The sequence below is a fragment of the Oncorhynchus clarkii genome, chromosome 2 (genome assembly GCF_045791955.1).
Source record: "Oncorhynchus clarkii lewisi isolate Uvic-CL-2024 chromosome 2, UVic_Ocla_1.0, whole genome shotgun sequence".
Classification (NCBI taxonomy): Eukaryota; Metazoa; Chordata; class Actinopteri; order Salmoniformes; family Salmonidae; genus Oncorhynchus; species Oncorhynchus clarkii.
Window position 1 is genome coordinate 4,241,976 of NC_092148.1, and position 13,001 is coordinate 4,254,976.

Below are 13,001 nucleotides of genomic sequence, written 5' to 3' on the forward strand. Positions count from 1 at the left end.
TGGTAGGGCTGTAGGTAGGTAGTACTGCTCTGGTAGGACTGTATGTAGGTAGTACTGCTCTGGTAGCACTGTAGGTAGGTAGGTGGTACTGCTCTGGTAGGACTGTAGGTAGGTAGGTAGTACTGCTCTGGTAGGATGGTAGGTAGGTAGGTAGGTAGGTAGTACTGCTCTGGTAGGGCTGTAGGTAGGTAGGTAGTACTGCTCTGGTAGGACTGTAGGTAGGTAGTACTGCTCTGGTAGGACTGTAGGTAGGTAGTACTGCTCTGGTAGGACTGTAGGTAGGTAGTACTGCTCTGGTGGGACTGTAGGTAGGTAGGTAGTACTGCTCTGGTAGGACTGTAGGTAGGTAGGTAGGTAGTACTGCTCTGGTAGGATGATGGGTGGGAAGGTAGGTATTACTGCTCTGGTAGGGCTGTAGGTAGGTAGGTAGTACTGCTCTGGTAGGGCTGTAGGTAGGTAGGTTGTACCTCTCTGGTAGGGCTGTAAGTTGGTAGTACTGCTCTGGTAGGGCTGTAGGTAGGTAGGTAGTACTGCTCTGGTAGGACTGTAGGTAGGTAGGTAGTACTGCTCTGGTAGGACTGTAGGTAGGTAGTACTGCTCTGGTAGGACTGTAGGTAGGTAGTACTGCTCTGGTAGGGCTGTAGGTAGGTAGTACTGCTCTGGTAGGGCTGTAGGTAGGTAGTACTGCTCTGGTAGGACTGTAGGTAGGTAGTACTGCTCTGGTAAGACTGTAGGTAGGTAGGTAGGTAGGTAGTACTGCTCTGGTAGGACTGTAGGTAGGTAGGTAGTACTGCTCTGGTAGGATGGTGGGTGGGAAGGTAGGTAGTACTGCTCTGGTAGGGCTGTAGGTAGGTAGGTAGTACTGCTCTGGTAGGGCTGTAGGTAGGTAGGTAGTACTGCTCTGGTAGGACTGTAGGTAGGTAGGTAGTACTGCTCTGGTAGGGCTGTAGGTAGGTAGGTTGTACCTCTCTGGTAGGGCTGTAAGTAGGTAGTACTGCTCTGGTAGGGCTGTAGGTAGGTAGGTAGTACTGCTCTGGTAGGACTGTAGGTAGGTAGGTAGTACTGCTCTGGTAGGTAACGTCGTTACAGCGTTGCTATAGAGTCGTTACAGCGTTGCATCTGTCCCCCTCACCCCTCCTCCTGTCCCCCTCCTTCTGTCCCCCTCACCCCTCCTCCTGTCCCCCTCACCCCCCCTCCACCCCCCCTCCTGTCCCCCTCCTCCTCCTGTCCCCCTCCTCCTCCTGTCCCCCTCCTCCTTCTGTCCCCCTCCTCCCCCCCTCCTGTCCCATTTCCCATCTGTCGAAAAATGTCGACAAGTGAAGTTATATAAACCTGTCTTTGTAGAAATAGATGTTATCATATATATAAATAGATGTTATATCTTGAGTGTAATAGAACGTCTGCTGCGGTGTGACAGATGCTTCAGGCGTTTTGCTTCCATATCCTTCCTCACACCTGGAGCTGAGAGTTCTTCATCCCTCCTCGTCACGGCTCTGATTCTGGGCCTCTATTATCTCTCCCTGGCTTAACCTCTAAAAGTCCAAGTCTACTAAGATAACATATTCAATTGTTTTTAAGATGGTCATACCGGGGATCATTTAGCTATTTGAATTGGAATTTTAGGAAGCCTGTAGGTATATTTTATTATTATTATATAATACTTGGTCTTTACTACTGAATAAGCCCATAGAAACACACTGAATAACACAATCACAAATGGCAACAAAAAAAGACAGTCCAAAAATAAATAATAAGGAATAAGGAGATATAAGAAAGCTATGAAAATATACAGTGCCTTGCGAAAGTATTCGGCCCCCTTGAACTTTGCGACCTTTTGCCACATTTCAGGCTTCAAACATAAAGATATAAAACTGTATTTTTTTTCAACAACAAGTGGGACACAATCATGAAGTGGAACGACATTTATTGGATATTTCAAACTTTTTTAACAAATCAAAAACTGAAAAATTGGGCGTGCAAAATTATTCAGCCCCTTTACTTTCAGTGCAGCAAACTCTCTCCAGAAGTTCAGTGAGGATCTCTGAATGATCCAATGTTGACCTAAATGACTAATGATGATAAATACAATCCACCTGTGTGTAATCAAGTCTCCGTATAAATGCACCTGCACTGTGATAGTCTCAGAGGTCCGTTAAAAGCGCAGAGAGCATCATGAAGAACAAGGAACACACCAGGCAGGTCCGAGATACTGTTGTGAAGAAGTTTAAAGCCGGATTTGGATACAAAAAGATTTCCCAAGCTTTAAACATCCCAAGGAGCACTGTGCAAGCGATAATATTGAAATGGAAGGAGTATCAGACCACTGCAAATCTACCAAGACCTGGCCGTCCCTCTAAACTTTCAGCTCATACAAGGAGAAGACTGATCAGAGATGCAGCCAAGAGGCCCATGATCACTCTGGATGAACTGCAGAGATCTACAGCTGAGGTGGGAGACTCTGTCCATAGGACAACAATCAGTCGTATATTGCACAAATCTGGCCTTTATGGAAGAGTGGCAAGAAGAAAGCCATTTCTTAAAGATATCCATAAAAAGTGTTGTTTAAAGTTTGCCACAAGCCACCTGGGAGACACACCAAACATGTGGAAGAAGGTGCTCTGGTCAGATGAAACCAAAATTGAACTTTTTGGCAACAATGCAAAACGTTATGTTTGGCGTAAAAGCAACACAGCTCATCACCCTGAACACACCATCCCCACTGTCAAACATGGTGGTGGCAGCATCATGGTTTGGGCCTGCTTTTCTTCAGCAGGGACAGGGAAGATGGTTAAAATTGATGGGAAGATGGATGGAGCCAAATAGAGGACCATTCTGGAAGAAAACCTGATGGAATCTGCAAAAGACCTGAGACTGGGACGGAGATTTGTCTTCCAACAAGACAATGATCCAAAACATAAAGCAAAATCTACAATGGAATGGTTCAAAAATAAACATATCCAGGTGTTAGAATGGCCAAGTCAAAGTCCAGACCTGAATCCAATCGAGAATATGTGGAAAGAACTGAAAACTGCTGTTCACAAATGCTCTCCATCCAACCTCACTGAGCTCGAGCTGTTTTGCAAGGAGGAATGGGAAAACATTTCAGTCTCTCGATGTGCAAAACTGATAGAGACATACCCCAAGCGACTTACAGCTGTAATCGCAGCAAAAGGTGGCGCTACAAAGTATTAACTTAAGGGGCTGAATAATTTTGCATGCCCAATTTTTCAGTTTTTGATTTGTTAAAAAAGTTTGAAATATCCAATAAATGTCGTTCCACTTCATGATTGTGTCCCACTTGTTGTTGATTCTTCACAAAAAAATACAGTTTTATATCTTTGTTTGAAGCCTGAAATGTGGCAAAAGGTCGCAAAGTTCAAGGGGGGCGAATACTTTCGCAAGGCACTGTATATATATATTTTTTGGCCACATATTAAACCGCTTATTTTTGTTGGCACAAAACGACCTTCATTTGTATGTGCTACATCATCGTGTTCGTGAGAGCCTCATCTTTCCATAGAGGGGCCATATTAGTTTATAGGCCAAACCGTTCAGACGCTACAGACGTTTCCGTGAGAGGATCGATTTTCAGGATGTCTCCTGGTCTGACAAACACCGCTGTAGCTCGGCCACCTTCCACCGCTGTAGCTCGGCCACCTTCCACCGCTGTAGCTCGGCCACCTTCCACCACAGATGCAGAAGGCCGACGTACAGTAGACAGATGTGTTGGATTGAGACACAGCCCACAGCAAGAAACCCTGATATCTCTAGACACAGCCCACACCAAGAAACCCTGATATCTCTAGACACAGCCCACACCAAGAAACCCTGATATCTCTAGACACAGCCCACACCAAGAAACCCTGATATCTCTAGACACAGCCCACACCAAGAAACCTTGATACCTCTAGACACAGCCCACACCAAGAAACCCTGATATCTCTAGACACAGCCCACACCAAGAAACCCTGATATCTCTAGTGTTAGATCGACACACAGCCCACACCAAGAAACCCTGATATCTCTAGACACAGCCCACACCAAGAAACCCTGATATCTCTAGTGTTGGATTGACACACAGCCCACACCAAGAAACCCTGATATCTCTAGACACAGCCCACACCAAGAAACCCTGATATCTCTTGCCTAAACTGATGGATTTTGATGGGGATTTTCTTATTACGTTACTTGGATTGACATAAGGGTCAATAGCCTCTCTTTTTTGGGTTTCCTGAGATAGGGGTGACTGCATGGCTCCGGCCTTTATACAGCTGTGTCTCTCCTCTGGGATTAGCTGAGTTCTGTCTCCACAGAGGGGTGGGATATGTATTTAAAAGAGGAAGTGCTGTGTCTGGTTCCTAGAGGTCTCTCCTCTCCTGGGTGTTGGAGATCAACCTGGATGGGGATGGGATGGTGGTCTGACCCTCAGACCCTAAAATCTAACTCTACCCTTTTTGATGGCGGTGGGGGGGGGGGGGGGGGGGGATCGAGCATGACCTTTGAACTGTATTACTACCTTTTATTAGATTACTGAGCTGACAGACGTACAACCCTAAGCAGGGGATTTCACTTCTTCCTTATCAGCAATGCATGTTTTCATTGGTTGAGCAGGGATAGTACACGAGGACATTCCCTTTCCGTAAGGAAGGACAGCACACCAGGATTTTTGGGCAAGGTAAACTGATGCTATCAGTGCTTCTGGGTCATTTCTACCTGGAGCCATCTAATGACAGGCCCTGGGAAGGGGACAGAGAAACAGGAGAGGGATGTGGGGAGAGGAAGAGGGAGAGGGATGTGGAGAGAGGAGGAGGAGAGGGATGTGGAGAGAGGAAGAGGAGAGGGATGTGGGGAGAGGAAGAGGAGAGGGATGTGGAAAGAGGAAGAGGAGGGATGGAGGGCATAATGAGCACCCCACTATACTGCACCAGAACATTATACCAGGTGATGAATATATATTACAAAATACAGAGAGAGAGGGAGAGAGAGAGAGAGAGAGAGGGAAAAAATAATATGTATGACACAGAGAGGGGGGAGAGAGAGAGAGGGAGGGAGAGAGAGGGGGGGAGAGAGAGAGAGAGAGAGAGAGAGAGGGAGAGAGGGAAAAAATAATGTGTGACACAGAGAGGGGGAGTGAGAGAGAGGGAGAGAGAGAGGGAGGGGAGAGAGGGAGAGAGAGAGGGGGGGAGAGAGAGGGAAAAAATAATATATGTGACACAGAGAGGGGGGAGAGAGAGAGAGGGAGAGAGAGAGAGGGAGAGAGAGAGAAAGGGAGAGAGAGAGGGAGAGAGAGGGTGAGAGAGAGAGAGAGAGAGAGGGATAGAGAGAGAGAGAGAGAGAGAGAGAGAGGGTGAGAGAGAGAGAGAGAGAGAGAGAGAGAGAGAGGGGGGGAGAGAGAGAGAGAGAGGGGGAGAGCGAGAGGGGGGGGAGAGAGAGAGAGAGAGAGGGTGGAGAGAGAGGGTGGAGAGAGAGAAAGAGAGAGAGAGATAGAGAGAGAGGGAGGGGAGAGAGGGAGAGAGAGAGGGGGGGAGAGAGAGGGAAAAAATAATATGTGTGACACAGAGAGGGGGGAGAGAGAGAGAGGGAGAGAGAGAGAGGGAGAGAGAGAGAAAGGGAGAGAGAGAGGGAGAGAGAGGGTGAGAGAGAGAGAGAGAGAGAGAGAGAGAGAGAGAGAGAGAGAGGGGGTGAGAGAGAGAGACAGAGAGAGAGAGAGAGAGAGGGGGGGAGAGAGAGAGAAAGGGTGAGAGAGAGAGAGAGAGAGAGAGAGAGAGAAAGGGTGAGAGAGAGAGAGAGAAGGGGGAGAGAAAAGGGGATGAGAAGTAACAGGGATACAGAGAGAGGTAGGAGACTACAGAGAGAGGTAGGAGAGAGTACATGGGAAAGAAAGAGTGATGGATTTTATCTGTCGGTGGCATATCTTTGGAGTTTTTCTTTTCATTGTGAAGCTGTCTATGTCTCTGTCTCTGTCTCTTTGATTCAGGTCTAAGCTGAGAACAAAGGAATCTTCATAGAGTTCAGGGAACAGTGTGTGTGTGTGTGTTTGTGTATGTTTGTGTGTCTGTGACTTGCAAGAATTAATGACTCCTCTGAAAGAATGTTGCTGGCCCCAGAGACCACAGGGCTAAGACTGATAAGAGAGAGAGATGGAGAGAGAGAGAGATATATAGAGAGAGAGAGACAGAGAGAGGGGCGGGGGGGAAGAGAGAGTGATGGGGAGAAGGAAATAAATGAGAGAGGAAAAGAGAGCGACAGACAGACAGACAGACAGACAGACAGACAGACAGACAGACAGACAGACAGACAGACAGACAGACAGACAGTAAATCCCTGGAATAGGAACTGACCCTAGTAAAGTCCTAGAATAGGGACCAACCCTAGGAAAGCCCTAGAATAGGGACCAACCCTAGTAAAGCCCTAGAATAGGGACCAACCATAGTAAAGCCCTAGAATAGGGACCAATCCTAGTAGAGCCCTAGAATAGGAACCAACCCTAGTAAAGCCCTAGAATAGGGACCAACCCTAGTAAATCCCTAGAATAGGGACCAACCCTAGGAAAGCCCTAGAAAAGGGACCAACCCTAGTAAAGCCCTAGAATAGGGACCAATCCTAGTAAAGCCCTAGAATAGGGACCGACCCTAGTAAAGCCCTAGAATAGGGATCAACCCTAGGAAAGCCCTAGAATAGGGACCAACCCTAGGAAAGCCCTAGAATAGGGACCGACCCTAGTAAAGCCCTAGAATAGGGGCCGACCCTAGTAAAGCCCTAGAATAGGGACCGACCCCAGTAAAGCCCTAGAATAGGGACCGACCCTAGTAAAGCCCTAGAATAGGGACCGACCCTAGTAAAGCCCTAGAATAGGGACCAACCCTAGTAAAGCCCTAGAATAGGGACCAACCCTAGGAAAGTCCTAGAATAGCGACCAACCCTAGGAAAGTCCTAGAATAGGGACCAACCCTAGTAAAGCCCTAGAATAGGGACCAACCCTAGTAAAGCCCTAGAATAGGGACCAACCCTAGTAAAACCCTAGAATAGGGACCAAAACTAGTAAAGCCCTAGAATAGGGACCAACCTAGGAAAGCCCTAGAATAGGGACCAACCCTAGTAAAGTCCTAGAATAGGGACCAACCCTAGTAAAGCCCTAGAGTAGGGACCAACCCTAGTAAAGCCCTAGAATAGGGACCAACCTAGGAAAGCCCTAGAATAGGGACCAACCCTATCTCCTAGAGAGATCAAGGACCTGTGTTTTTCTCCTCTGTGTTCTATTATTTTATTTGTGCAAAATCATGACTTTCTGTCGCTTATGAAGAACAGAGACTTGGCATCCATTTTTCCTGAGGGTTGGAATATGAAACTGAAGGGTTGGAATATGAAACTGAAGGGTTGGAATATGAAACTGAAGGGTTGGAATATGAAACTGAAGGGTTGGAACATGAAACTGAAGGGTTGGAATATGAAACTGAAGGGTTGGAATATGAAACTGAAAGGTTGGAATATGAAACTGAAGGGTTGGGATATGAAACTGAGAGGTTGAAATATGAAACTGAAGGGTTGGGATATGAAACTGAGAGGTTGGAATATGAAACTGAAGGGTTGGGATATGAAACTAAGAGGTTGGAATATGAAACTGAAGGGTTGGGATATGAAACTGAAGGGTTGGAATATGAAACTGAAGGGTTGGAATATGAAACTGAAGGGTTGGAATATGAAACTGAAGGGTTGGGATATGAAACTGAAGGGTTGGAATATGAAACTGAAGGGTTGGAATATGAAACTGAAAGGTTGGAATATGAAACTGAAGGGTTGGGATATGAAACTGAAGGGTTGGGATATGAAACTGAAGGGTTGGAATATGAAACTGAAGGGTTGGAATATGAAACTGAAAGGTTGGAATATGAAACTGAAGGGTTGGGATATGAAACTGAAGGATTGGGATATGAAACTGAAGGGTTGGAATATGAAACTGAAGGGTTGGGATATGAAACTGAAGGGTTGGAATATGAAACTGAAAGGTTGGAATATGAAACTGAAGGGTTGGAATATGAAACTGAAAGGTTGGAATATGAAAGTGAAAGGTTGGAATATGAAACTGAAGGGTTGGGATATGAAACTGAAGGGTTGGGATATGAAACTGAAGGGTTGGAATATGAAACTGAAGGGTTGGAATATGAAACTGAAAGGTTGGAATATGAAACTGAAGGGTTGGGATATGAAACTGAAGGATTGGGATATGAAACTGAAGGGTTGGAATATGAAACTGAAGGTTTGGGATATGAAACTGAAGGGTTGGAATATGAAACTGAAAGGTTGGAATATGAAACTGAAGGGTTGGAATATGAAACTGAAAGGTTGGAATATGAAACTGAGAGGTTGGAATATGAAACTGAGAGGTTGGGATATGAAACTGAGAGTTTGGGATATGACTTTGCTAGCGGCAGAAGCGATGCTAAAGTTTACCCCCCGTAGTGTGACAGACACTGGCTTGCGTCCCCAAAACGGTACCCTATTCCCCATACAAAGTGCACAAATTTTGAGCAAAGTCAACATAAGTGCACACTTCATAGGGAATATAGGGTGCCGTTTTGCGACAGAGACATTATAACACGTTGAGTGTTAGTCTGTTATAGGGCTGCTAGCAGAAACCTGGAGAGACTATCTGTCCACATCAGCTCTCGGTCCTGCTCCTCTTTTCTCCCCGGTAAAGTCATTATTAAGTTAGTGAGATGGGCTGATGTCACGGTTTGTGAGGGATGTGAGAGTGTGAGAGTGTGTGGCTTCTCAGCAACACCGAGGAGCTGATGGTGGACTACAGTAAACGGAGGGTTGAGCACGTCCCCTCATCCTCATCGACGGGGTTGTAGTGGAGCCGGGGTTGAGAGCTTCAAGTTCCTCGTTGTCCACAACACTAAGGATCTATCTTGGTCCAAACACACCAAACACAGTCATGAGGAGGGCACGACAACGCCTCTTCCCCCTCAGGAGGCTGAAAAGATCCTCAAAAATTTCTACAGTTGCACCATTGAGAGCATCTTGACTGGCTGCATCACCGCCTGGTATTGCAACTGCTTGGCATCTAACTGTAAGGTGCTACAGAGGGTAGTGTGTACTGCCCAGGTCACCACTGGGTCCAAGCTTCCTGCCATCCAGGACCTCTATACCAGGCGGTGTCAGAGGAAGGCTCAAAACATTGTCAGAGTCCAGTCATAGACTGTTCTCTCTGCTACTGCATGGCACTACACCACTGGGTCCAATCTTCCTGCCATCCAGGACCTCTATACCAGGCGGTGTCAGAGGAAGGCAGTCATAGACTGTTCTCTCTGCTACCGCATGGCACTACACCACTGGGTTCAATCTTCCTGCCATCCAGGACCTCTATACCAGGCGGTGTCAGAGGAAGGCAGTCATAGACTGTTCTCTCTGCTACCGCATGGCACTACACCACTGGGTTCAATCTTCCTGCCATCCAGGACCTCTATACCAGGCGATGTCAGAGGAAGGCAGTCATAAACTGTTCTCTCTGCTATCGCATGGCACTACACCACTGGGTCCAATCTTCCTGCCATCCAGGACCTCTATACCAGGCGGTGTCAGAGGAAGGCAGTCATAGACTGTTCTCCCTGCTACCGCATGGCATTGTTACCGGTGCACTGAGACTGTTAGTCTACACCTGTTGTTTACGAAGCATGTGATGAATAACAATGTATTTGTGTGTGCGTGCGTGAGGTTTGTGTCTGTGTGTGTGTGTGTGTGTGTGTTTGTCTGTGTAAGAGGTGTGTGTGTGTGTGTGTGTGTGTGTGTGTGTGTGTGTGTGTGTGTGTGTGTGTGTGTGTGTGTGTGTGTGTGTGTGTGTGTGTGTGTGTGTTTGTCTGTGTAAGTGGTGTGTGTGAGGTGTGAATGAGGAATGGATGTTCCATTTTGTGAAGAACAAGTGATTGGTGTGTGTGTGAGAGGTGTGGTGTGAGTGGTGTGAGTGGTGTGTGTGTGTGTGTGTGTTTAATTGAGTTCATGCTCATGCTACCTCCACTCTCCTTATCTCCCTGCCGATGAGTCACAGACAGTGAGCACTCACAAGAGTATAGCTTATTTGTGTTGTGTGTGAGAGAGAGAGAGAGAGACAGCATAATCCTGTCCTTCTCCCAGCCCACCTAGCTGTCAGAGGTGCCAGATGTAATTATGTTCGTGACAGAGACAGACTGAACCAGACAGGGTAGGTGGCTGAGAGACAGACTGAACCAGACAGGGTAGGTGGCTGAGAGACAGACTGAACCAGACAGGGTAGGTGGCTGAGAGACAGACTGAACCAGACAGGGTAGGTGGCTGAGAGACAGACTGAACCAGACAGGGTAGGTGGCTGAGAGACAGACTGAACCAGACAGGGTAGGTGGCTGAGAGACAGACTGAACCAGACAGGGTAGGTGGCTGAGAGACAGACTGAACCAGACAGGGTAGGTGGCTGAGAGACAGACTGAACCAGACAGGGTAGGTGGCTGAGAGACAGACAGAACCAGACAGGGTAGGTGCTGAGAATTGTCATGACTCTCAGGCCCCCACCGCCTGCCTACATTACTGGCTGTGCCCCTAAAGTGCCTACATCTATATAGAATACTTTAACTACCCCACAATTCTCCTCTCATGCTTTGACTAGCTACAGTCACATATCTTGCTTTGGCATGTCGTCCCAACATGTATTTGTCAATTTGTAGAACACCTCAGCTGTTCCTACATAGAGATTCATCCAGCAGGTACCTGCTCCTTGGATGGCCGGGCCGTACAGATTCACCCAGCAGTTACCTGCTCCTTGGATGGCCGGGCCGTACAGATTCATCCAGCAGGTACCTGCTCCTTGGATGGCCGGGCCGTACAGATTCATCCAGCAGTTACCTGCTCTTTGATTGGCTGGGCCGTACAGATTCACCCAGCAGTTACCTTCTCCTTGGATGGCCGGGCCGTACAGATTCATCCAGCAGTTACCTACTCTTTGATTGGCTGGGCCGTACAGATTCACCCAGCAGTTACCTTCTCCTTGGATGGCCGGGCCGTACAGATTCACCCAGCAGTTACCTGCTCCTTGGATGGCCGGGCCGTACAGATTCATCCAGCAGTTACCTGCTCTTTGATTGGCTGGGCCGTACAGATTCACCCAGCAGTTACCTTCTCCTTGGATGGCCGGGCCGTACAGATTCATCCAGCAGTTACCTACTCTTTGATTGGCTGGGCCGTACAGATTCACCCAGCAGTTACCTGCTCCTTGGATGGCTGGGCTGTACAGATTCACCCAGCAGTTACCTGCTCCTTGGATGGCCGGGCCGTACAGATTCACCCAGCAGTTACCTGCTCCTTGGATGGCTGGGCCGTACAGATTCACCCAGCAGTTACCTGCTCCTTGGATGGCTGGGCCGTACAGATTCACCCAGCAGGTACCTGCTCCTTGGATGGCTGGGCCGTACAGATTCACCCAGCAGGTAATCTGCTCCTTGGATGGCTGGGCCGTACAGATTCACCCAGCAGGTACCTGCTCCTTGGATGGCTGGGCCGTACAGATTCACCCAGCAGTTACCTGCTCCTTGGATGGCCGGGCCGTACAGATTCACCCAGCAGGTACCTGCTCCTTGGATGGCTGGGCCGTACCAGTCAATGTTGGAGTTGGACTTACACAGCCCTAGGCGACCAACGCTTGCTTGCTTGTTTGTGTGTGTGTGTGTGTGTGTCTCTGTGTGTGTGTGTGTGTGTGTGTGTGTGTGTGTGTGTGTGTGTGTGTGTGTGTGTGTGTGTGTGTGTGTGTGTGTGTGTCTCTGTGTGTGTCTCTGTGTGTGTGTGTGTGTGTCTCTGTGTGTGTGTGTCTCTGTGTGTGTGTGTGTGTGTGTGTTATTTAACCTCTCTCCTCCCTCCCTCTAGGTGATGACCCAGGCGGAGGGCCAACAGAAGAACCTGGTTAACTCCATAGAGTCCCTGCCCTCCCGTGGTCCTCTGTCCTCCTTAGACCAGGACCTTCTCCTCCTCAAGGCCACGTCAGCAGCTACCCTCTCCTGTCTGGGGGAGTGTCTCCACATGCTGCAACACAATGTCAGCCAGGTACGTCAGCAGCTACCCTCTCCTGTCTGGGGGAGTGTCTCCACATTCTGCAACACAATGTCAGCCAGGTACGTCAGCAGCTACCCTCTCCTGTCTGGGGGAGTGTCTCCACATGCTGTCAGCCAGGTACGTCAGCAGCTACCCTCTCCTGTCTGGGGGAGTGTCTCCACATGCTGTAACACAATGTCAGCCAGGTACGTCAGCAGCTACCCTCTCCTGTCTGGGGGGAGTGTCTCCACATGCTGTCAGCCAGGTACGTCAGCAGCTACCCTCTCCTGTCTGGGGGAGTGTCTCCACATGCTGTCAGCCAGGTACGTCAGCAGCTACCCTCTCCTGTCTGGGGGAGTGTCTCCACATGCTGTCAGCCAGGTACGTCAGCAGCTACCCTCTCCTGTCTGGGGGAGTGTCTCCACATGCTGTCAGCCAGGTACGTCAGCAGCTACCCTCTCCTGTCTGGGGGAGTGTCTCCACATGCTGTCAGCCAGGTACGTCAGCAGCTACCCTCTCCTGTCTGGGGGAGTGTCTCCACATGTTGTCAGCCAGGTACGTCAGCAGCTACCCTCTCCTGTCTAGGGGAGTGTCTCCACATGCTGCAACACAATGTCAGCCAGGTACGTCAGCAGCTACCCTCTCCTGTCTGGGGGGAGTGTCTCCACATGCTGTCAGCCAGGTATCAGAGGGGTTGGATACAGCTGGAGATCCTCTCCAACCTATCAGAGGGGTTGGATACAACAGGAGATCCTCTCCAACCTATCAGAGGGGTTGGATACAGCTGGAGATCCTCTCCAACCTATCAGAGGGGTTGGATACAACAGGAGATCCTCTCCAACCTATCACAGGGGTTGGATACAGCAGGAGATCCATTTCTGTTTCCTAAGAGATTAGTATTGTTCTCCTCTCCTATCCCAGGCCGCGCAGCATGTCACCCTGGGTCG

At 48.7% G+C, this 13,001-nt stretch overlaps 1 protein-coding gene across 1 annotated transcript in view; it reads left to right on the forward strand.

Moving 5' to 3' along the window:
- LOC139418994 (oxysterol-binding protein-related protein 10-like) overlaps positions 1–13,001 on the forward strand; it is a 134,495-nt gene that overhangs the window by 53,082 nt on the left and 68,412 nt on the right. Inside the window, exons 4-5 of the mRNA XM_071168803.1 lie at positions 11,890–12,066; positions 12,374–12,493. Of these exons, the coding sequence (XP_071024904.1) occupies positions 11,890–12,066; positions 12,374–12,493 (297 nt within the window). The remainder of the gene's footprint in view (positions 1–11,889; positions 12,067–12,373; positions 12,494–13,001) is intronic.